The sequence below is a fragment of the Pteropus vampyrus genome, unplaced genomic scaffold (genome assembly GCF_000151845.1).
Source record: "Pteropus vampyrus isolate Shadow unplaced genomic scaffold, Pvam_2.0 Scaffold15, whole genome shotgun sequence".
In the NCBI taxonomy this organism is placed as follows: domain Eukaryota; kingdom Metazoa; phylum Chordata; class Mammalia; order Chiroptera; family Pteropodidae; genus Pteropus; species Pteropus vampyrus.
Window position 1 is genome coordinate 4,889,195 of NW_011888796.1, and position 26,668 is coordinate 4,915,862.

Sequence of the window (26,668 nt, forward strand, 5' to 3'; positions counted from 1 at the left end):
ATTAAGAGAGAAGGCAATATGCTGCCTCTTAACATATTGCAGTAGAGTCCATGAGAATGGGGCTATCTGTTTAAAAGTTAATATGGTTCCTAAAAAAAACTGAGTATAGAATTACCATATGATCCAGCAATCCCACTTCTGGGTATATATACAAAAGAATCGAAAGCAGAATATTGGAGAGTTATTTGCACGTCCATGTTCAGTGCAGCATTACACAATTGCCAAGAGGTAAAAGCAGCCCAAATGTCCATGGACAGGTGAATGGATAAAGAAAATGTGGCATATACATAGAATGAAATATTATTCAGCCTTAAAAAAGAAGAAAATCTTGTCATATGCTACCATATGGATGATCCTTGAGGATATTGAATGAAATAAACCAGTCACAAAAGGACAAATACTGCATAATTCTGCTTACATGAAATATCTAGAGTAGTCAAAATCATGGGACTAGAAAGTGGAATGATGATTGTCAGAGCCTGGGGGATGGGAGGGAGAGATGGGCAATTATTGTTTGATGGCTGTAGAGTTTCAGTTTTGTAAGATAAAAACAATTTTAGAAATTTGGTACAGAACAATGTGAATATAGTTCACTATTGAACAGTACATTTAAAGATTTTAATTTAAAAGAGAAATTTTAACATTACATGTTTTTGCCACAATTAAAAATAAAATTAAAACATTAAAAAGCTAACATGGTTAACATGGAAGCAACTGTGGGTATGATGGAATGAGTGTTAAATTGAGGTCGATTAGAAGATTGGGGTTGCAGACTTGGCACTGCCAGTTCCTAGCTGTGTGACCTTGGGCTTGCATTTAACCTCTAATCCTCTGTGTCCTCACTGGTAAAATGGAGATCATGTCACCTACTTCAAAGAATTTCGTAAGGGTTAAATGAGAAGATGTGTGTACAAGTTGGCAGACCCTAAGCACTATTCAAATGTAAGGCATTTTGATGGTGATGATGATGGATTTTTCTATTATCTGGCTTCACTACTCTTGTTTCTGGCCACATTCAGGCAGGGGGCATATTGAGGCACCAACTCCAGCTTTTCATTTTTCCTGCTATTTTCTCCACTTCAAAGTTACAGATGTTAAAAGTGGAATGCTTAACCTGGTTGTTGATCCTCCTACCAGCAACTTATCTTACTGTTCTCTAGGCAAGTTCCACTTGTCTTGATTTTCTTATTTTAGTTAACTCAATCATGGAATTGGAGAGATTAAATACAGATACATAAGAAAATTGAATAGCAATGCAAGTTGGTGGGCTAAGTCCTGACTAGGACTCTTTGAGTAAGTAGGACTCCAGCCAGCCCTTGAAGGAAGGAAAAGATTTGAATAAACAAAGCAAGGGGAATGGAAGGAAGGGTTGGTATTCCTGGTGGGAGGGAACCTCGTGAGCAAAATTTGTGGGAAAAAATAAATAAGGAAAGCTTAGAGGACAAGGAGGACACTGGCCTGCTTAAAATGATGAGCCTGAAAGATGAAAAAGGGTACAGATAATTAAGGTACTTCAGTAGCAGGCTGAGGGTATTGGATTTTAGTCATTTTAATGTGAGAATAGGGAAATGAGCTGTTTGAATGCGTGTTTTATACCAAAATAATTCATGAACCTAATGCAATTACAATAAAATCTCTATGGCTTGTTTAGGAGAAGTCTATAAAATGATACTGGAATTCAACCAGATGAATCATCAGGTGACAATAAGAAAAAGATTTAAAAGCATAATGAATAAACAGTGGTGGGAAAATGGGTTACTTATTAAAAATATCAATTTAGGTTTCCATTTCACACCATATACCCAAATTAATTTAAGCTCAATTAAAGAATGTAATGTAAAAGAAAAATAAAACAAAAATTAGAAGATAATATAGATAAATGTCTGTTCTCTAAATGGGTAAGGAATTTTTTAGAGCAAGAAAATCTATATACTGTTGGAGGGGTTGTTAATTGGTACAATCATTTAGGAAAGCATTTTGCCCCATCTTGTGGAGCTCAAGAAGCACATACCCTACGACCTGATTCCACTTCTGGATACACACTCAGACTCAAGAAACCATAGTACAGAAGGAGATGTGCCCAGCACCACTGTTCACATCACCACTGTTCAAGACAGTAAAATGCTGGAAACAATCCAAAATCACAAAACAAGAGGATGAATAGACTGCAGAACATTTATAAGTGGACTGTTATATAGCAGTGAAAGGGAACTAACTAAAGTATCTGCATCAACACGTAAATTAAAAACACATCATGTTGGGTGAAAAATTAAGTTACAGAGGATAACATACAGTAGAATACCAATTATATACAATCCTAAAATATGAAAAAAATGCACTGCATTCTGTTTAGGAATATGTACATATTTCGTACAAGTATGACATCATGAGAATAAAAAGCACTAGATTCAGGGTCGTTGTAACCTCTGAGAAAGAAGGGATGTGATGGGAGAAGGTTACACAAGAAGCTTCCACTGTGTTGGTTTTATTTCTGAGGTACGTAGGTCTTTGTTATATTATTCATTGTGGCACTATGCAAGTCTAAAATGTTTTGTGAAATAAAATGTAAGAGTAATGCATATCCTTATAATAAATTGAAACAATATCTAAGTATATAATTTAAGCTTTACCACTTGCCTCCAACCCACACTCAAAGGTATTCGCTGTTAACAGTTCCAAGTGTATTCTCCTAGATCTTTTCTAGACATTTACCTTTTTTTAGACATCTGCATATTTCATACATCAGGTTTTTCTTAATATAAATAGGGTGCTACTTTACCTATAATTCTATAATTCTTGCTTTTTTTCACTTCATATCATAGATACCTTTCCATATGGGTAACTATACATCTCCTTTATATTTAATGGCTGTATAGTATTCATAGTGTGAATGTGCCATAATTTATTTAATCAGTCCTCAACTGATACATATTTAGGTTGTTTCTATTTTTTTATTATTAATGTTCCAAAATGAATATCCCTGCTGAACTTTAGGGAATATTATTTGTTTGAAAGATTTTTAGGGAGAAGAATTTTTAAGAGAAAGACTTTTTAAGAATTTGTGCTTAGTAATGAAAGAAATCCCCAAGGAAATCTGGTATATTCCTCTAAGTCAATATGTAAAAACTTTATGTAAGTCAATCACAAAAACACTAAAACTAAAATAGAAAAATAAGCAAAGTACATCAGTAGACAACTTGCAGAAAAAGAAATCTAAATGCCTACTAAATACATGGAAAATATTTTAACTATCTGATTCTATAATCAAAGAGATGAAAGTTATAATTAGTTTCATTTCTTTTTTGGCCTACAAATGTAGATGAGATGAGAAAGGGAGTCATAGTGTTGGCAATGTGGCAGAACTTAATCAAGAACTTAAAAATGTTCATATCCTTAGACTATTCATTCCACGATTATAAATATAATTTGAGGAAATAATCCAAGAGGTTCATTGCATGTATTTTGCAATAGAATAGAGATTGAAATAGAGATTCATTGCATGTATTTTGGGGGCTCCTTTTTCTTCCCCAACATATACTGAAACAGCAGAGAGCCCCCAATATTCGTTTTGTGCAACATGACTCTGATACTCTGACCACAGCTGATTAGATGGGGCATGTGTGCCTGACCCAAGCTGTGCGAGGACCCCCTTTCCAGGGTTTTTGGCCTCACCTCTGGCGGCTCTCCTCAGTGGAAACAACTGAAATGTGAGAGCTTGCTCTGCCATGTTACTGTCATGTAGTTTTATCCTTAGAGAAAGCCCTTCTTTAGCGTGAGAAAAAAATGGAGCACAATCACAGCAAGGGACAGAGACAAAAAAAAGATCCGAGGGCTTTCCTGTCCTGCTGCTAGTTCCTGCTTACTGAGGCTAAGTGCATCCCTGCCCAGAATTCTAATAACAGTTTCCCCGCTTTGCTTATACTGGCTCCCTCCCATAAGTCCCTGGTAAGGCTCCTGCTGCTTTGACTCAAGAGAGAGAACCCCAGGTTTTGCCCTTAACCTCAATACCCCAGCACGCAGAGAATGGGTGCAGTGCGTGGGGGGAGGGGGAGGGAACAGAGGGGCCAGGAAGGGGAGGAGGGACATGAGTATCCTAATTTCCAACTCTGAAGGTCTACCAAGGAGGATAAGAAGGAATAGAAGGAAGGATGAAATACTGATTGAGCACTTACAAATAAAATGAAAATAATCTACGTGACTCACTTTAGATAGATCCTGGCCCATGGTAAAGAATACTTTAAACGAACAAACAAACAAACAAAAAAACAGGTGCCAAGCCAGAAGTGAATGAGAGTTCTAAGTGTCATAAGGTTCAGCTTAAATATCACCTCCTCTTTTTCCTTGTTGTTGTTTCTTTTTCCTTTCCCATTTTACTATCTCAGTCACAAGGTATTGCACTGGGCTCTGGGCTACCATAATAATTAGTCCTTGATGGTAACTTCTTGTAATACACTAGAGTGATAGTATTTATCATGTCTTATTCAGATTTGTATTTCCCCAGAGCACAGAGTAGGTACCTAAATGTTTGGAATGAATTCGTGAGAAAACGATTAAACAAAATAATGAAAATGTAATTAGGAAAGTTCTCCTATATTAAGTGTTTAAAGGCTTATTGAAATGTACTGATCATCATAATGATGATGATTTCTCTTTAAAAGTGTTTTAATTGTATTTTTACTTTATTTTAAATTGAGGCATAAATTGATATATAACATTATATTATATTAGTTTCAGATGCAGAACATAATGATTTGGCATTTATTTATATTGTAAAATGATTACCACAGTATGTCTAGTTGACATTCGTCAGGTGATAATCTCTCTTGAAGTTGAGTACTTGCCACAGTTTGCCTATGAAGCTAGTGACTTTCATGTATAACATTTTTCTTCCAAAGGGTCAAGACATCTGGAAGTTCATATTTTGAATGAATCTCTTCCGATGCTTGTTTTTCAAAAATATTTTTTCATAAATACTCTGTTCCACTTGCCAACTGGTTTGTTAACTAGGTCACTAATCTTTCAAATCTGAAAATATATGCTTTCTTGACTTAGAAAAACCATCAAACAGAATATTTTCAAATAGTGAAGGTGACTACTGCTGTTTCCATTGTTCTCAAAGCTCTTTAGACATAAATTCTCCACTGCTGCTCAAGTCTCTTCATTATGAAGAAGGTTGATTTGGATCCACACTGTGATGTAACTCTACCAATGTGCTTCTCACTAAAGACAGAATGGGGAGTTCTTTGTTATTTTGGAGAGAATTAAATATCAAAGGAAGTAAACAGGAAAGGCTTCATGTTTTCTATATATTCTACATAGCACTGTATACAAACCAGATTATATAGACGACTTCTAGCGGGTTCGGGTAGTAAAATAGTTTAGAATTTCAGTGCCTATCTTCTAATCTTTATTCCTGCCCAAGTTCTGCCACTTACTGGATGTATGACCTTGGAAAGAAAATAAAAGCTTCCTGTATCTTAGTTTCTATATCTGTAAAACAGGATGAAAGTACTTATATCAATGGGTTATTCCGAGGATTAAACAAGATAATACATGCCAAATATGTTACGGTTCCTGGTTCAGGGTGTTCCATGAATGGGAGTTCATGCTGCTGCTGATGAAAAACTTGGACGATTGTTTCTACTTTCTTTATGACCTCACTTAAGACATTTAACCTCTATATCTTATTTGTCTTTTTTTATGTAAGATGGAGAAAATAGTAGCCTTGTATTTAATTACTTGGCCATATCATTAACAAACAATAACTTACAGAGGTAATTTGGTATAGTAGCCCTTGGAAGAAATTGTGGTTCAAATTGTGGTTCTACTAGTTACTAGCTGTGTGACACTAGACAATTTCCCTGATCCTCACTTTTTAAATTTATAAAATGGAAATAATACGTATCTACAGCGTTAAGGTTCAGATTAAAGAGTGCATATGAAAGTGAACTAAATTGTTATGCACATGTTTAATTATTATTATCGGTACCATATAAGGTTGTGTATGCTGTTCTTATTGGTTTATTTTGTTTTAATAACACTATGCTCAAATTTAATTTTCACCTCTTTATAGAACATTTTAGCAGCAATTTATCCTATTTTCATAGATTTGACTCAGTTTTATGGATTATTTTTTCTCTTTTTTAGTCAACATTATTTTACATTAGTTTCATATTTATTGATACCTTAAAGACAATGTTTTCTGTGATAGATAAGAACCCTCGAAGTAACTTTCAATCATAGGCTACATTTTCTAAAATATGGCTTTTTGTTTTAAGGGTCACAGTAAAAAACAAGCTATTGAAAAGCTGCAGTTTGCTAAGAATAAAGCTTATTTTCATGTCTGGCAGGTCACTGCCCTGTCTCCTCATGTAAATGTGTTCTAAGAGGATGTAACTCTTCAAATATAATTCTTAAGAATATCTACTTCGAGTCTTAAAAAAAAAACAACAAATAAATTAGATGCGATGAATTACATTAGGAAAGAATTTCAAGCAGGGTCATTTTGAATGGTTACTTTTGTGCTTAAGATTAGACTTCATTTAGTTGAACCCTTAGGAAATCGCAGATTCAGGGCCTAAGAGTAAATTGAGGTTTGAGAGGTTAAGTGACTTGCCTGTGCATTATTAGTCAGGATTTTTTTGGGTGTATAGAAGTTCAACTCTGAAATAGCTTAAACAAAAAAAGGAATTTACTAGCTAATATAACTGATAAGCTTCAGACATAGCTGAATCCAGCGGCTCCAATCATATCGTTAAAACTTGGCTTTTGTCAAAATTTCTTCCACAGTATTGCCTTCCTCCAGGATGGAAGAGGGGAAGGGAGATGGTTATAAGTAGCTTACATCATTTCTACGGGTTATGATCCAAAAGGAAGAGGCACCCCACTCCCAGCATTCCCAGAGTGAATCTTGGGGAAGATCCAATTGATCCCCTTGGTTTGTATACCCGTCTTTCTGGGGGTACTGAAGAGGGAAGTAGCATGGGTAATAGTCCCACCACGATCACATAAAGTGAGGCAGTGTGGTCCTCAAAGAAAAAGTGGGGATGGATGGGAAGCAGATATGCACTGCACCAAGGCCAGGTCATTACTGAAGGTAGGGCTAGGACTAGAAAGTAGAATCTCAGTCCTCAAGTTCTGGAGGTTACAGTGAGGAAGTGACATAGGTAAGCTTAAACTAAGACTAGTTAGAGTCTCTTAAAGGAATATAAGGTAGAAATGAAGATAAAGCTCTGAAACAATGTTAAGTCAAATGACCATTTTTCCTTTGAGAAATATATGGATATTGTAAAACACAATTCTCTGTTATTGCTAATGAAAGGTCCCCACAATTCTATAATATAGTATAGAAGTGGATTGAAAGGCATGCTTTGTGTTCTTGCTCCTTGTTTTCTTCCTGTTACAGTGGAGTATAATAATAAAAAGACAGAAAACTTCTTAAAGTTTCTAGATGGATAAAATATATTAAAGTATGAAGAAAGTGAATGATTATGGTAATAACTAGTGTTTTATTGAACAGTTAACATGTGCCAGGCACTGTAGAAAATGCATAACCTCATTTAAATACGATGTCTATCCTGAGTTAGGAAGTGTTAGCCTGCTTATTTGCAGGTCAGGGAATCAAAGCTGCGAGGCATGAGTAATTTTTCCCCAGCTCCTGATTATTAGAGCTGGGATTCCACTTTGAGTATATCTGATTTCAGGGTCTGTGTTCTCATCATTATGCTTATAATTATAATTAGTTACAGCTTTAGTTCATTTAATTGTGCAACTTGGCCATTTTACAAACAAAATTATTACTTGTGGTACATTGTGTTTTGTCCTGTGTAAAATAAAGTGTACTTGAAGTTGGCTTTGTCTCCTTCTCTTCTCCCTCCCCATTAGTGACACAGGGCCCTTATTCCTGCCTTGATCCATTGGTGACACCTAGGGCCTCTCACTGCTCTGTAGGGAACTAGACCATCTAAACATTTTAAATCTCAAGCAACAATTATACACATTAATCACATGGAAATCCATGGATAACCTATAACCCTTGAGGCGCATCTGAAAATGTAACTATATTATTTAAATTGTGATCCAAGAAATGTCACTGCTGAGGGTGTTTCCTGTGTAGATAAATGTGGCTCCAAGGAATGTAATACCAAAGCCCCTTGTCTACACTAGCTGTGTACATACTCCTTTTATTTTTTTTTCCTGAGAACAACTCTTGCCTCAGGTTTTTTCAGTTCTTTCCTCTCAACCCACACTCAGCTTCATGTGCCTTCCATCTTCCACACACAAATTGTGCTAGTTTACCTGTTTTACCTGCACAGGTGTTTTCCTCCTCTACCAGTTGATAACTGGTTTGACCACACATCTGCATTTTCTCTTAGCCCTTCTTTAGCACTAGTCAGTTATCATTTGAGTCTATGTCTACATGGCCAGCCCGCCAGTAGATTCATGATAAGCTCAGCCTTGGTATCTGGTGAATGCTTTCATCAGATAGTGATGGACAGTGTTTTGTCATTAGATAATGGCTTTTCAAGTGGCTACAATGTATTTCTTGTTATTTATCTACAATAGCAGTCTCCAAACTTTTTTGATCATTCATTCCCATTACTATGTTCTTGGGGAGCAATTCTTTTTTTTTTTTAATGAAGAAAAAGTAAGATTTATTGAAAGTACAATTTAGAAGGATACAGGCCACACTAAGGAAGGTTGCAACCCTGTGGAATTTAGCAGTTGAAGAGATAAAACAATATGCCCCAAAGGCAGGGGTGGGTTTCCAGCCAGGAATGCTATAACCGTTGGGGAGCTATTCTTAACCAAATACATGTATATTTATTTATAAAGTATACACATTTGCTACCATCATTAGCTTATAACTCTCTCTCTCTACATATAATATGTTAGGGTGAAGTTCACTGTTAATGACAGTGGATATAAATCTACATTCTAAATAACCTTCTTGATGAACTTGACTTTCTTTTAGCCAAAATTTGGATTTAGTAGATTAACTTTGAAATGTGGCTGTGAAAGATCTGATATTTTAAGTGTCAGTTCTGTCATTTGCTTGTTTTCCTTTGATTTCTTTGCAAAAGACTCTGGTAAAGTCAATTGTCTATTTTTTATGGGTTAATTAAACCTAGGTAATATAATCAGTAAATCCACTTAACTGAATCTAGCAAACTGCAGTGTCACTATATGTTAGCAGGGATGACTGGGTGGGATCAACACTGGGTAACTCCTACTTTTCTTTTCTGTTCTAGGCCAAGAGACCAGTCCATGGACTGAGTGCAAGGTTACTCATTCTGTATATAAAATATTAGTTAAGCTTAATGCTTTTTAAAATTTGTATTAAGCATAAATGGATGTCTTCATATTTTCTTCTCCTGCATTCCAAATGGATTGCCTATTTCTGGGGTACACACACCCCTGGGACGCATGGACCTCCTTTAGAAACGATTGGTTCAAGGAACAGTTTCTCGCATAGGAAAGGATGTTTCGATTTAAAAAGATCTGCTCATTTCAGTTACTCAGCCATTTTACAGAAAGTTTTGAAATGAATTGTCTTTATAGAAATCCATTATTTGCAAGCAAAATCCCCACTCTACAAAATGTGAAATGTTCTAAGCAACAGCTGTGAGTACTTGAAGCATGCTCTACTCTTTAACGGTTTAACTGTTGCCAAGGAAAATTTAGTTAGCTTTAGAATCTTCCTTGGTTTTAATTCTGCATTTACCTTCAACCAGAGATTGAGCAAGTTAAGTTCTTTGTGGCTGGGACACTGAAGTTTTCATGAAGACTGGTACAAGAACTTGAGATATGGAAATGTAACTTTCTTGAAGGTAAGGAGACTGGTATTGTATCCAGTTTTATAGGGCCTAGTGGTGATGAACTTTATCAGAGCAAAAAATGGGCACTATTATTCAGTGGCCAATCATCTGGAGTCTGTAGGGGGAGCCTGTTTTCATCCATGAGAGCCATCTTTTCCTATTTCTCATTTCAGTTCAAAACAGGAATATTTTTTCTTTCATGGCACATAAAAAAATTTTTTTCCCACTCAAGCCATTTCCGGGAGTGTGCATAGAAATCTGCAACACTTTAGTGTTAACACAAACAAGAGAAAAGTAATGCATTTTTTGCCATTACTTGTGCATATGGCAAGGTTTTATTTATACATAGTTCTATTTCCTAACTGTATAAAAAATATGGCCTATACTGAGGGAATAAACTAGGCTACAGAACGATACACACTGTATTAAAAGAAAAAAACTTGGAAGTACACTAAAATGCGAACAGTGGTTGAAGGGTTATGAATGTTAATTTTTTTCCTTGCCTCTTTTTTCACTTACCGAGTTTTGAACAATTGGGACCCTGACATTTGCAGTTAGCCTTAAGAAGTTTCTTCCTTTTTCTTGCTCCCACTCCCCCCAAGTACCCGCAAAAGACATATGTAGCCTGCCTTCAAATTGAGCTGCAGTCCAAGAATATTTTCTGGAAATGCATCATTTGGCCTGAGGCTCACCAAGGATGCCAACACATCTCTATAAATATTTTATCACTTGTTCTAGCTAGAGTTAAAAGTCAAGGTTTCACCATAAACTCTTTCGGATCTACCCTCACAATTAAAAGCTCCCAAGCTCCCAGTTTGGAGCGGGGTTTCTCCGCGTTCTGCTCAGCAGGAGGGCCAATGCAGTGGATCTCAATAAATGCTTGCGAGCGTAGAGACAGCACTTCACCTGCATAATCTACACTGAACCAGCCTCAGCCAAGACTTGTAGGAGCTCCAGGGAGCTGATATTCAAGAGAGGTTCAGGGAAAAGGAGACAAGGTGAGAGAATTCGAAGCGATACCCAACCCTTGGCCAGGCCCCAGGGGTTCAGATTTCGGTGCCAGGCCTTCCACGGGTTCACCGCAGAGCGACTGCTCAGGGTTTCACAGCGGGCTGCAAGGGCCCATATACACAGGCGCGGGCTGGGGATCTTATTGCTGTCCACGCAGCGCTGGTTCCGGTCCTGACTGGGGGCTCCAAGAGCCCCGAAGGGCCACCCCAGCCGATAAAAGGGACGGAATCAAGGCACCGGGGGCTTCCCCACCCGTGGCCGATTCTTGCCCTTAGAATCCTCTGGTTAAAGACGACCGCCGCGCACAGCGTGGAAACTCATTCCGTTGCTCTGTCAGTCGCACACTTCCCGGGATTAAGGCACGCCTCTCGGGCCTAGCCGCGGCTGTAACAACTCTCTTCAGCCTCCCCAACCCCAAATGCCTGGCGGAAGCGGCGGCAGCGCGGCCGGAGATCGCGCTGCATCCGGGTTCCTCTCCCCTCAGTCCAATCCTCGGTCTCAGCTCTTCCCACCCTCCTGTTTCTCCGCCCCCCCACCGCCAATCCGGTATCGGCTCTCAGCCGAACATGCTGGCACGGGAGTGAAGGCGGACTCCGGCCAATGAGGCCTCGCTTCCCGTTTGAAGCCTCCAGTGAATGGGCGCGGGGGGCGGGCGCTGCTGGCCAGAAGGTTTGGTTGAGAGTGTGCCATGGACTCAGCCGCCCGGTGATATTGACAATAGGAGAGAGAAAGGGGCATTGACGGGGACTCACCGCGGATATCGAAGGGCGGCTCTGGCAGCGGCGGCTCCAGCGGCTCCTACTCCTTCTCCTTCTTTCTCCTCCTGCTGCCGCTGCGGATCCAGTCTTCCTCCTTCCCTTCCCCCCCACCCCACGTCGTCGCCGCCGCCGCCAGGTCCGGGGCAACGAGCAGAGGCGCCGCCCGCCGGGAATGTGAGCAAGGAGCCACCGGCGGAGCCGCAACGGGGTCGGTGCCGATTTGATGGGACGGGCCCGCGGGGGAGGATCGTGAGGCCGCCGCCACTGGAAGCTCTGAGGTTCAAGTCCGGCCGTGAGGCCTAGAAGCGCCGCCGCCGCGGAACCGGAGGGACGCCGCGCCGGACTGCCGTCGCCCCGGGTTCCCTGCCGCTGTCCGGACCTCCCCCCCGCAAGTCCCGGTCCCTCTACCCGCTCTCGCTGCGGCCCTCTCGCGCGTCTCCCGCCCCTCAAAACCACAGATCATCTTCGGATTCTTCCCCAGAAGCTTCAAGGTAACTTCGTCCCTCCAGCTCAGCGGTTCGCCTGCTTCCTTTCCTCTTACCAGTCTTCCTGGGGAATCTGCAGGGCACCAGCCTCGGGAAGGCCTGGCCCAGGCAGCTGAGGAGTGCGGTGCGGTGGGGTGGGGTACGGGAGAGGGAGCGCCCGTCCCACTTGTCTGATTTACCTCAAATGCTTCTCATGATGCCTCTTATTCACTCTGCCCCCTCCCCCCCTTTTCTCCACCTTCCGGCATTGGAGGCGTATTCTTGTACCCCTTATCCACTGACAGGGGCGGGGGGAATGGGGGATTGGTGTTCTGAGGATTCTGTAGCAGCTTATCTTCAGGGCTTGCGGTGGGGGTGGGTAGGAGCAAAGGGAGCATGTGAGCATCCCCACAGATAAACCCATTTCTAGTCTTTCTCCTTCATCCTAGTACCCCCTTTGGATTATCCTGAGCCTTGGAATGCCCCGTGCCCACTGCTTAGAGGATGATAAAGCTTCGGGCGCCTTGGTTCAGGGCGAAACCTGTTTCCCGGGGCTTTACACGGACCCGCTGCTACTGCACGTTCAGTTCTGCAGCGCTTTAGGGTTGAGATCCTTGACGTTTATTCGCGGCCGCGGGTATAAGGGAAAATGATTCTTTTAAAAAAATATTACTATCAATAAATAATCTTTAGAAATAGGGATAAAAACGAGACAAAAAGAGTGATAGAGGAACAGAATTTACTGAAATCCTGTGTTGTTACAGTTAAATGAAATCTAAGTAATTCATATACCAGATTGGGAAAGCGACCCCTAAATTTACAACATACAGATGTATGATGTGGAGCTTCTTGCTTATGCAGTCTTTATGAAAATTTTAAAGTGATCTTACTTTTTCTGTAGTCATTCATAGTTTGCAATTCCATTTTGAATGTCACATTTTTAAAAGCTAAATTAGGTTTCTAAAAACTAAAAAAAAAAAGAGAACCAAACAAGACTTCAGAATTCCAGACCTCCACATCATGTGGTTTTGTTTTTTGTTTATGTTTTTGTTATTTTTACTTTGTTAGAACCCAGGTAATCCAGGTAACTTTTTATTCTCACGCGTTCAGGAAGAAACTACTTTACTCTTTTATTTAGAGCTTAAAAAATACTTGTTTTATGTATTGGAATGACAGGTGAGTAATTGCATTTTGGCATTTTCCCCATATGCATTATATCTATTCAAGTCTGCCATTAATCTTGCACAGAACCTCGGTACCATGGAAATGATGACATCTGTTTAAATTGGTAAATGAAATTGAGTTTAACGCTTGTTACTTTTGGGGAATAGCTTTCATTTTAATAATTTGATAGGGTTAAGAAAAATCCATAAGAACTGTTCATCAGTTTGATGGAATGGAAATTAATATTTGATCATGAATTTTAAGGGAACTCAACTAGGTTATCTAAGTAGGCTGTGAATTTAAGTTTTCATTTCAACTTTGGTGCACCATTTCATCATAGTTTTGTTTATTAAGCTTTAATAACTTAAGATGGCTTCACTCAAAAAGAAGACTTCTTTGAAATGATTTTTAATTATGCCTTTTATGTGTTCTGTTTAAAGTAATCTAGCCTGTCCTCATTTGCCGTGTGGTGTAGTTTATCTTAGCTAACACAGCACATTGCATTAAAAGTCATGCCTAGATAATTTCGGTAGTTGTAAATTTCACCTTGCTGTGATACATTGGTCTAGATTCTTGAAGTACAATAGGAGTTTAAACTCCAGAGCCCATTCATAGTATTAAATATTGTGGGAAAATGTATCGATGGAAGTTTTCCAACTGCAGAATAGCTCCAAAATTACTTCAAGAATCTTGAGAAGAGCTTTGCAGTTCAAAAATGAGTAGCTTAGAAGAGTTCTTCAAGTCTAAATGAGTATCTGTAATGTTTTATACCAAGAGCAGCACAGTACATTAGAATATTGCCCAGTACATTAGAATTACAATATTGCTTATGTAGTAGTTATAGTACTTCTATTTTCACCAAATTTTAATGTTTTCTTATTGAATATGACTTTTCTTAATTGATTTTATTTATCACATATTCCCATTTTCACGAATATTGTATACGGGAATTTTAGAATTTGTGTAACCTACATGTATTCTTCCACTTTGGAAATGTGTTTATGATACTTCTTTCTCTTCAGTAGGGATATGTCCTCAGCACCAACTACTCCTCCATCAGTGGATAAAGTAGACGGATTTTCTCGGAAGTCCGTCAGAAAAGCCAGACAGAAGAGGTCGCAAAGTTCCTCACAGTTTAGGTCTCAAGGCAAGCCTATTGAGTTAACACCTCTGCCACTCCTGAAAGGTAAGGCTCATGACCAGGTGATAGATTCCCCTTCAGTTGATCTTTTTTTATATCTATAAGTTCCTTTTTGTAGAATTTGATATTTGTTAGCATTTTGTGTTGCACACTGAAGGGAAGGATGGGAGATTTCAGACATGTTGAAGTCACTGATGTGTGACCAGATATACCCATTCTCCTTTTTAAAGAGCTCAATTAAATATAAATAGCTGTGGACAAATGAACAGAAACTTATTAGGAGAATCTCTCACATCGATACATAGGAAAAGTGAATGCCAGAGAAACTTTAAGATGTCTGTACTTTTTATTTTTTCTTCTATTGGCATTTAGATGTATATGTTACATGCAATGACAGTTACAAATTGTACAAACTTAATCACAGGAAGTAGACCTAGTAGAGGAGATGGTACCATGAACATATATAGAAAATGATGTTTGAAAGAATTAATTTTTAAAAATCAAGAAAAAATAGTAACTGATGACATACATTCTTGTTTTTAGATAGTACAAATAGAAAATGTATATGATGATTTTATTTATTTAATACTACTTTTCTCTTTCCACTGGAATGAATTAAAGACAAGTTTTTAATACTTTTTTTTTTCGAAATTAGACCTTTCAACTTTTGTTTAAGTATGTAGATACTTTTTGTTCTTTTAATTTTCATCTATTTCCTTTATGTTTAAGAAGCATTGTTTGTAATGTATCAGAACATAGCATTTATAGCATGGAAACATCAGAATCTACCTTCGAAGGTAGAGTTTTGTCTGCCTAACACTTAAGGGTGAGGAAAAAGGGGACATGGATAACACAATGCACTTTAATGGCTCAGAGGAAATCCCAAAACCTGGTTTGTTAGTTCATTAATGAACATTTCTGTAACAATTTGTGAAATCAGAAGATATTCTAAGAAACACTGAAGTTTGCCTAGAGAGGATCCTCAAAATTTAGCCTAGGATATTTCAAGCTTGTATTTTTCCCATGTTTACAGTTTTCTTAAGGGAGGGAGATTTATGAGATTCTTGAAATTGGTGAAACTAAATGATTATTGATTACTATAAAGATGATAGGTTTACCAGTTAGTAAAGATGAGCTTCTATGAGTTTGGGGGGAAGGTGGTATTTTGGCTAAAGACTTTGCTGTAAAAATGAAAATAGTCTTTATGAGGCTTTGGAAGAAAAACTAAGGAAAAATTCTCTAGGGTTAAAACTAATCATACTTGAAATACAAAACTGGGAGGTATGTTAGATATTTTAGTAATTTAATCTGAACTAGACATGTAATAGCTGTTAGCATCTATATCCAGCAAAGGACTTTATTCTGAGGAAGCAGATTAAATTTTTTAAGGGTTAGAGATAATTTTAAAATTTATTGTTATATTTACTTTGGGGGACTCCTGGTAGACATTTACATTAAAACTTAATAACTACTCATAGGCAGGGTATTGGTTTTGTGGGTGGTGAAAGAGGCATACATGAGAAGAAATTGGCACATGTTTTAATATTTTGTTGTCCTTTATCTCTTTTTTATTGTAGTAAACTATAGATAACAACATTGACCATTTTAACCATTTTTAAGTATGTATTGAGTGTAGCATTAAGTACATTCACATGTGCATCCATCACCACTACTCATCTCCAGAACATTTTCATCTTCCCTAACCGAAGCTCTGTATCCATTAAACACTAACTCTCCATTCTCCACTACCCCTACCCGCTCGGCAACCATCATTCTACTTTCTGTCTGTATGAATTTGGCTACTCTAGGTACCTCATATAGGTGGAATCATACAATATTTGTCTTTTTGTGACTGCTTATTTCACTTAGCATAATGTCCTCAAGGTTCATCCATGTTGTAGCATGTCGTGTCAGTATTTTCTTCCTTTTTAGTGCTGAATAATATTCCATTGTGTGTATATACCACATATTGTTTATCCACCTGTCAATGGACACTTGGGTCACTTCCATCTTTTGATTATTGTGAATAACGCTACTCTGAACATGGGTATACAAGTGTCTGTTTGAATCTCTCTCTTCACTTCTTTTGGGTATATACTCAGAAGTGAAATTGCTGGATCATATGTTTAATGTTTTTTGAGGAAACACCATACTGCTTTCCACAGCAGCTATATCATTTTACATTCACACCAGCAATGCACAGGGTTCCAATTTCTCCACATCCTCATTAGCACTTCTTATTTCAAGTTAAAAAAAATTTTTTTGGATAATAGCCATCATAATGTGTGTGAAGTGGTAATTCATTGTGGTTTTATTTGCATTTCCCTAATGATTAGTGGTAAGCATCTTTTCATGTGCTTTTTGACCATTCGTATATACTTTTCTCATTTTTTTTTAAGTGAAGTCTGGTAGTATTGAAAAATTTCCAAGAATTTTGGTCTCTAAGAATATGATTTTTCTGAACTTGTATATTTTGCCAGCATAGGAGAATTAGAGAGCAGCAGGACCATATAATGCTAGATATATCCATAAACTTAATTCTGGACAGATTAAAAGCGATTCTTGTATAGTAAGCCCATTCTGGGAAAATATTTTGGAAAGCACTCCATAAATTAGATTTCCATATATATAGATAAACAAAGAAGTTACTTTCAGCTATAGACTTCAGAAATGTATATTTGCTCTTGATTTTTTTTAGTGAATGAAAACAGTTTGTTAAATGACTTTTTTTTTTTTTTTTTTTACTATTGACTTTTTTTGTGTTGCAGTGTCACCAACTTTATGAAGTAATTTATGGAATATAAAGGAAATATAGGAGGACTTTTTTTTTTTGCCATTTCTTTAGAAGAAACTAGAGTAAATTATATATGCATGCCAAAGGATAGCTACTGATTTAATTTCTATAGTATCGCTTTGAGTAAATTGGTAGGTTTGAGTTAATTTTATTTGTGTGTACAATATAAATTGCAGTTGAAATTTGTTGCTTTAAAAAATAAAATAAAAAACATCCTCAAGGTCTTTAATTTAGGAGAGTTTGAGAATGGAAATTGTGTAAACAGTTATTATGTAACTCAGTTTTAATATGTAATTTTTGAAAGTTCAAAAATTAGATATTAATGATCATTTGTTTTGTGTGTATGTATTATCAGAATGTTTATTTTATGCATATAATATTTGACTGACTTGTAACTAATACGGCCATTTAATTCTTACCTTAAAAGTCTTCTCACTTGCAGAACCATAATAAAGTGAAAGTTTCTTCTGTTTTGCCCTTTTGCTAATAGGTGGGGTTTTAAAATTTGTATTGATGATGTTATTTTCTATAGAAAGAAACACCAACATGTAGTTTTCTGTAAATATAGGGTGAGTGACCTCACTTTTTCTGGAAATACAGACATTTAATATAAATGTATAGAAACCTTGAAATATAGACATTTGAATTTTCCTCATTGTCACATACTTCTGAAAATGTTTTCAGGATATCCTAAAGGTTTTGCGCTCGAAAGACTCTTAGTCCTTTTATTGACAAAGGAAATCCAGTAGAGTAAACCTCAGTGCCTTATGTGCTAAATAAGAAAGTAAAGACTTGGATGCTTTCCTTGTTGCCTACACAATAGGACATGAAGCAAGCTTTTACAGTTATTTAGGTAAGTCACTGAATAAGGACAATCAAACAAAATACTTAGGCGGATAGATACACATTTAAAATAAATAATCATTATTATTATTAGTAGTAATAGTAATAATAGTAGTATCTGGTTGAATGATTTATGTTCTCTCCCCACCCTATCCTCCCTTACCTTACTTCCAACTTTCTTTGACTTAAAAAGATTATTTAAGTTTAGATTTGAATGAAATGTTTTTGAAAACTACCACCTCTGAAGATGGGATTATAATGAAGGTGTCATCATTATTTCTAGCCAAACAATTCATTATATGTTTTTGAAGCATTTTACTGATAGTTTGGACATTTGGTATTAAACATTCCAAAAACTATGAGTGGAGGTTACTGTTCAGCAGAGAGAAACTCTTTGTCTTAGTGTTGAAACCTTTAGATCAGTAACTTTGTGTTTCTATAACACTCCTCTAATGAAAACATTTTTTTCAAAACTCTAAGATTTGATTCAGCTTTTATTTTTAGGTAGGGTGACAGTTTGTGAGGACTTTTTAAAATTACAATTTAGTTTTTGTGTTTTTCTAATTATTGGATAGGATAATTCTCTTTCATCTCTGCTTTGTATAGTGTACAGAAGGAATATGCATATAGAATTCCCAATATTTATAATGGGCTAGTGTATTTATGATGAAAATTGTCTCTTAAGGAATAATGTCCTTTAGTTTAGTGTTCATCTTCCTCTTTGTAGGCTATGATGCAGTGTGGCATAGGGGAAGGTATATGGGTTTTGTTGCCCTCAAGAGGCCTAGCTCACTAGCAAATGACTTAACTCTTTTTTTTTTTTTTTGTCACCCTGCCCTGCCCTGTGACTTAACTCTTAGAAGCTGTTTTCCTTGTCTACCAAATGTGGATGATGATAATAACCAATAGATGTAGCAGTGGCACATTCAATAAATACTAGCTATTATTACTTAACTGGGATTTCAGAAGTTAGAATATGAATAATGTGGAATTATTATTTGACTTTTTATATTTTCTTAGCAAAAAGCTGAAATTGGAAATGTCTCTGAAAATTATGAAACAAGAGCATAGTTTTGCAGTCATGAACCTTTTTCAACTAGAAAATTCAAAGAAACAGTTTGCAAAAGTATTGAATTTAGTAGACTAGGTATATTTAAGCATCTTTATTTGGAGATTTTTACCTACTGTATTGATATCCTGCCACATTTTTTAGTGTAATGCTTTTTATTTTTAACTTATTCATTTTTTGAATTGTTAATACAATCATATGGTTCAAATATCAAAAGATATAAAAGGATGTATAGTGAACAATCCTCCTCCCAACTTGGTTCTCCTAGTTCCCCTTCTCAGGAGCAATCAGTCATAATATTCTTGTATAGTTGGTATAGACGTTCTTAAACCTTTGATTGAATTTGAAATGCGTTGAGCAGCCTGAAATTATATGCACATTTTCTATGTGTATGTTCATTTTTTAAATGGGAGAATTCCATAGCTTTTTTCAGATTCTCAAAGCAGTGTCTGAATCAAAAAGGTTAAGAATCATTGATCTAGTGTGTACCTTAGATTAATGATGTATGTTCTTTAGACAGCTAAATTGTAGTGAGAGAGAGGGAGAGGTGTGTGGGGAGAGGGAATGTGTGGGGTTGGGAGTTGGTCTTAAAAATTAATCATAAGCTTTACTTTGGAACCACAAAAACAACTGTAAGTTAATAGGTGTTAACATTTAGCTTTGCAGCCTTTGAAACAATGTGGTACTACTTCTCTTTTGGGGGAAGAAATGATAAGATCTTTCACAACACTAAGTGTCAGATTACACCATTTTCATGTGTGAAAGATTATACATAGTTGTAGTGAAGAAGTATCTCATTCACTTTTAGGCAGGAATATTTTTTTCTTTACATATCCTAATAGTATGCTTCTGTAGCATAGAGAAAATTACCATACAGAGTCTTATGTGGGCCAAAAGAAATTGAGAGTAAGCATTCCTGATTTATTAATCATTTAAAAGTAGGGTAACAGCTTGCATTCATATCTCATCCAAGTGTGATAATTACTGCCTAGTTCTTAATCTAAGGTTCATGGATTTCTGTTTGGGGACAGGGTGCGTGTATCATGGATGGGCTTCAAGGTTCTAAGCACCTTCTAAAATTATATGTAAAGTTTCTGTGCATGTGCAGTTTTTTTGAGGACAGAGTTTATTACTTTCATTAGATTCTCAAAGATTTAACTCTACCATTTCTGCTTTTCCCTATAGTTAAGAGTTTTTGGCTTAGACTAAAAGATTGGGTGTTGTCATTGTTATTGTTATTATTTCTGAGTATCATGTTAGTTGTGTGTGTGTACATGCATTGGACACTTACCAGTAAACTTTGTAAGCTGTAAACAACAGAATTCATCATAATGTGGGTGTCTTCAGGATATAACCCAGCCAGGGCATAAAAATATTGAGGTACCAAATAAGTCTTCTCATAAGGTGAAGTGGTCTTTTTCTACCTAGAACTTTCTTCCCCTGATTTCATATCATTCTTCATTTCAGCTCAAATGGGACTTTCTTAGGGACCATCCCCCATGACTTTTAAAAATAATCATTCTATCACTCTCTTGTCTCTTGCATCATATTTATAATCTGAAAATTATTTTATCTTTGTTTGTTCACTTGTATGTTATCTGCCCATTAAAATGTTCTTTGGTGTAGAAACCTTATTTCTCTTATCTCTAGGGCCCAGATCAGTGCCTCTTACATAGTTGGCATTCAGAAAGTAATTGTTAGTAAATGAATTAGCATTGTTAATTGACATCTAGGTTATTAGTAATAGTAGTATAGACATTTATTTTTCTTTCTTATATAGTTAAAAAAATTTTTTTCCTCCAAATCCAGGCCACACAGATTTTATTTTAACTTGTAATTTACACAGATTTATAAACTTGTTTAATGAAGACTTTTTATTTTTGAAGGATCAAATTGCTGAGTGTTCACTTAAAATCCTGAGAATGGTTTTGTGCTTTGATAATTCTGATTGTTTAAGGTTGAAAACAGAAGCAGTATCTTGTGGAGAGAGGATGGAATGGATTTGTTTGACATACTGAGTGATTCCTTTTACTTAGGAGATTCATCACTTTCATTTTATAGAAGTTAACATGTTCAGTGCAGTGAAATCCCTTTTTTTTGCTGGTATTTGAGGACTGATTTATGGGCTCAACAGATCACCAGACTTTCTTTTTTTTTTCTATGGTTTGAGAGAACAGCATATCTGAATATTATAATGGACTTTCGGAACAGGGTTTTATGATCAAATTTTCTTTAGTCAAACCCTTTATAATAATGTTAGCTTTTAACATTAATTAGATTTTGTAGTGCTAGGAAAAGAACAGCAAAGTTTCTAGATATTTCAAAAAGGCTAACTAAGGCAGTTCTTTGGTTTATTTGCCAATGATGACATCCTCTTTTACTGTTTAAAAATATTTTTCCACCCTTTGTAATTGAAGATTTTATAAAACAAATAGGCATCTTCTTTTTATGTTACAGTAGAATTAAGTGTAAAGGAACATATTAATTGAATAATATGATATATTATTAAGTTGTCACTTAAAGTATAACAGGATATACCTACTATATATAACATGTTTTACCTAAGGGAGACAGGTGGCCTCCCTGAGGTAAGAATGGAGGCCCTGGGGTCACACACAGGTAGGTTTGAATTCTGGGTTTACTCACAGCTATGTGACTTTTAAGCCATGGTTTTTTATCTCTAAAATTAGGAGAGTATTAGAACCTCACAGAGTCAGATTAGGTGCCTTCAAGCAGGTAAAACATTTTGCTCAGTGTTGGGTACATTGTAGGAGTTAAAGAATATTAGCTTTTTTAAGTATAAGGAGAGCTGTATAATGGAAAATGCTTACCATTGTTTTTCAGATGATTTTTATTTCTTTAACATATTATGTGGATTATTTCCACTTAAGGAAGAAAAATATGGAGTGTGTATAGCTGTGAGAATTAGACTCTTAAAGCAGAAAGGAGAACTAGTTCTTATGGAACAATTTCAGCATTACTGGTTAGTCAACATCAGTTTCAAACTGACTTATTTCAGGAATAAGAGCTTAAAGTGCTTAATGTAATTCTTTTCAAGGGAAATTCCATTTGTGCAGAGTTACCAGGGAAAATTATTGTTAGATAAACTTATTTTGGAAGTCATCTACTAGAACAAAATCTCCAAACTTTTTTTGTAATTGCTTACTTCTGTCAGTAAAATAACATAGATATTTATGCATTATGTGTGTGTGCTATTATACAAATATATAATGCCCATCAAGACCATGCATAGACATAGAAAGTTAAAAAGGATGATATTGAAAAGTAAAATGTATAGATGTTCTAATACTTAATTTTGTACTTACTTTTCCCTTGCCCATCCTACCAACACATGCACTGGCCCTGAGCACATCTTTGTTTTGAGATTTTACCTCCAACAGTGAACTTCCTCTTCAAGTTTTGAGCTTGTTAGTTTTGTAGTGTTTTAGTTTTGAGCCAGAGGGAGAGGAGAAGAGTTGATTGATAAAACGTCTTTCTTTACCTTCTTTAGGTTTTTGTCCAGGCTTTTGAATTTATTGCACTTTAAAGAAATAATCTGAATTGAGGATTTTGCCAGTTTAAGGAGTATCATAGATGGTTCTTTGTCCAGGGCTCTTATCTTGCTATTGGTAGGTGGGTTTCACAGGGCCCTTGACCCTCTTGAAATTCCGGGCAGTATTTTATATCTCTGTGCAGACTGACATTTTTCTGGGCAAAGGCTTTCGAGCTTTCAGCAGATTCTTAGAGGAGTTTCTGCTTTGAGTGGTGGGCGTCAGTCTTCTCAGAGCAGAGAGAGAATTTGTCATCTAATCCCTTTCTGTAGAAGGGAGATCTCATGGCAAGAGGTTTCTTCTGCATATCTCCTGATTTTTAATTCCTTTTGGTATCAAACAGAATTTTAAAAGGTGTTTGAAGGAAGAAGTTACTACGTGTCTCCAGTGCAGTTGTTTGGACATTTTTGATCAGTATCATTTGAAAAATTAAGCCAGGCGAATAGGACTATCGAGGGTAAAATTAACTGTGCCTGTAAAAAAGCATTTTTCCTGTTCTAGCTAGGGATCTGGAAGAAATTGGGAGGAAAAACTCAGATTATCCTTGCTGGTGAATAAATAGTTTAGCAACCAATGAAGGAGCAGAGAAGCAGTGTCTGTTGGTTTTCTAGTATGCCAGGCGATATGCTACGGAGTATCACATTGAAGCTTTTCAACAATACCAAGAGCAAGGGATGTTTGCCGTTAACTGGGGACCGAATAACTTGCCCAATCCTGCAGAGAGAGCCAGGGCTGGGATCCCATGCCCATCTGGTTCCAAAGCCAGTGCCTTCTCTCTAATGTGCATTAGCAGTAGATGGACATAGGTGAGTACTGGAGCTGACTACTATCTTGCTCATGCTGTGCTGGGGTGATTTACTTATTGAATCATCTTACTACATCTTGAAGGAACCTGACAATTGTAAGGATACCAAAGTGATGAGAAGGAGAAGTGGAGAAGATAAGGGGAGAACAGCTAGCCTGGTGGCAGCACTATGGGAAGATATAAGTGAGTGGTGATGGGGAAGAGTCCTGAGCAGCAGGCCTCAGACTCGACTCTTTGAAAGGGCCAGGCAGTGCAGCTAAGAGGCAGGCAGGAAGGGTAGCTGGCCCTTCACAAAAAGCGGGGAGATGCTGCTCTGCACTCCAGAAGGACTCAAGTGCTTCTATAGTAAAGGCATCTCAGCCATAGGGATGCTAAGGTTTGGTAAACTGGTAGCATTCCAGCAGTGGTGTCCTTTACCATTCATCTTTCCATCTTTGGGGAACTAGTTTATTGTAGAAAAGGGCATGGGTTTAAGTCTAGGCGATAGTACTAGCTTTATGAACTGAGGTCAGTTACTTAACCTCTTTGAGCTTCATTTTCTACAAATGGGACTGCTACTTCCCAAGATGGTTTTGAGGAGTGAGGTAATATGGATAAACTGCATAATGTGTGGTCGCTTGCTTAATAAATATTCCTTCCCTTATCATTCTTTTTGTCATTGATCTTTCTTTGAGTCACTCCTATGGATCTGGATCTTGTTTCAGAGTACAAAGTGTTGTGAGGGAAGAGATCTGGCAAAATTTCATCCATTTATGTAGCACCATGACAGACTTTCATTTTGTGGTGATGTTACATTTTAATTTAATTCGTGGTTGCTCGTGCCTGGAACACTGTTCAAAGTAAAATGGTAAAACAGTAAAAAGAACATAGAGAAAACTGGGTCTTGGCATCATGTCAAGAAAAGTACTGTCTTCTAATAAGGAAGATACAGACTTTCCAATTAGCTTTTACCAAACACCCCCAAAAGACAATATCTGAAAATAGAAGGGGATATTCCTCTGCCACACCTTATAAGGAAATACAATGAGACTTTAGAGTAGGTCTAGGCTTCCAAGGAGCTATTTTATAATAGCAGTTTGGTAATACAGCTATTGGGTGCCTTGTGCATTAATTGGCATACAACACTTTTCTTTTTGAATGAATATTTTGAAATCAAGGACATTTGTAGCAAAAATGAGTTTCTTTTGAGGGTAAGAAGGCTACTTCGACTTTTGTATCATCAGGTTAATTTTCCAGAAAGATAGTGATGCATCAACAGGACTGGTGTTTTCCCCTAATTTGTGAGGAGAGGTCAAAATGATTCGAAAGCAAATTGATAGAAGGGACTTCTTAAAAGTAAAAGAAGTTTTAGTGCTCTCTGTTCTGCCCCTGTCCTTACATGCCTCCATGTACATTTGATCTCCAACCCCACCTACAACTGATCAAACTGCTATTTTTAACATTAATCAGCCATCTAGAAATAATATGATAGTTTAGTCAAAAACAGTTAAGATCAGGTTTTAAAATTCATCAGTTCTAAAATTTACGTGGATGTGGCTGGATCTAGAAGGAAATCTGTCCCTGAGGTTTCAGGTATAAGGAACTTTGACGTAAGTTTTGGCTGCTGAGAAAACTTCGCACTTTATTACCTAGATTTAGTTATTCCTTAAAGATTTTGGATAGAGCTATATTTTGTTGTATTTAGATTCATATCTTAATATTGTAAAAGGCATTTCAGCTAATGATGAAATTTAAGCTTTTCTGGTTTAGTGAAATGCTCTAGAAATTGTATACTTTAAATGCCCTTGGATTTAGGAGTGGTAGACCCTGTACTCATACTCTGGAATTATTGTGAGTCTCCAATGAAATAGATTGTGTACAAATGTTTTTCAAAGTACATACGAAGCAAATAGCTATGAAAGGAATCTACATATGACCTGGTTAAATAGCCTCCTCCAGGGACCTTAAATTCTCATTTTTGTAGTTATTCTGTGGGCTGTGTAATTCAGTCCATTCATTCATCAAATTTCTGAGCAGTAGGATGCACTAGGCACTGCCCTAGAAACAAATGATGCACAAAACCAGAAGGTTGACGAAGTTCTTCTTTTCAAATGGCCATTGTCGCTGGAGGTCAGAAACTGATGGCACTATTTAGGTTGTCAGGGCCAAATCATTCAGGCTGGGTTAAAGTTTGTCCTTAATCCTGTCCTTGTGCATATGTGTGAATATACGACCAAAGAATATATAAATCACCCATAAACCTCCTACCCGGTCACGAAGAATAATATTTTTCCTTCATGTTTATATATTCTTCTGTTATATTTAAGAATTTTTTTTTGTTCTATGATTAATAGCATTATAATTACTTTGAGATAGTCTTATTGTTGGAGTTGGAATTAGAAAAAGTTCTTTTGCCATGGTAACATCGTGCTTGTCATTTTATGATACTGAGGTTTCTTTGAAGATTGCTGGAAGATTACTTTGAGACAGTCTTATTATTGGAGTTGGAATTGAAAAAAAATTTTTTTCTTGTCATAGTAACATCATGCTTGTCATTTTATGATACTGAGGTTTCTTTGAAAATAAATCACTTAACCATTGCTTGCTTTTAAAAAAATATTATGAAAAATATTTTTATTATTACTTTCAGATTATAAACATGAAATATACAAAATATCTTTTTAAAAACTAAGTAAAATCCATCTGCATGTCCACGTATATGCTCCATAGATGGCATTGTTATTAAAATGCATAATCTTAAATTTTAATGTGTTTTAATTCATGTGTTTTATGAACTGCTGCTTGGAATAGTGGGGGACATAATACAATAGATTTAATTCATTAAGAGAATAAAGGTTTAGAAGATTAGAGTTAAAATTACTGTCAGCACCAATTGAAGTTCATTAAACGAAGGTGCAAGCAACAGTAAAACTATAGTTAGTCAAAGCAATTAACATTGGTTATGGTGTTATAGTTACTGTGAAGATTGGAAAAATAAATAATTGAAAGTATTTAAAATTTGACAAATCGAGCGAAGTTAAAAATTGAATCCACCTCCTTGCTACTTGCTAATTTAAAATTTTCTTTAGCTATTATGATTTAAATTATTGAGCGTTGTCTGTGCTGCACTCTGTGGATGGTGGAAATTGAGTGGAGTAAGTGCTTTTCAGTACCAGTGCTTGAAGTAGAACTGCATTGAGTGGTTTACTAAAATAAGGAGGAAAGCATTATCTATGATTATCTCAGACTCTAATCTGTGGGAGAGTCCAAC

The 26,668-nt window shown here is 36.7% G+C and overlaps 1 protein-coding gene across 1 annotated transcript in view; it reads left to right on the forward strand.

The window, feature by feature from the left end:
• The first annotated feature begins 11,532 nt into the window (after window positions 1-11,532).
• PPP2R5E (protein phosphatase 2 regulatory subunit B'epsilon) overlaps window positions 11,533-26,668 on the forward strand; it is a 132,278-nt gene continuing 117,142 nt past the window's right edge. Inside the window, exons 1-2 of the mRNA XM_023527110.1 lie at window positions 11,533-12,078; window positions 14,238-14,401. Of these exons, the coding sequence (XP_023382878.1) occupies window positions 14,245-14,401 (157 nt within the window). The 5' untranslated portion in view covers window positions 11,533-12,078; window positions 14,238-14,244. The remainder of the gene's footprint in view (window positions 12,079-14,237; window positions 14,402-26,668) is intronic.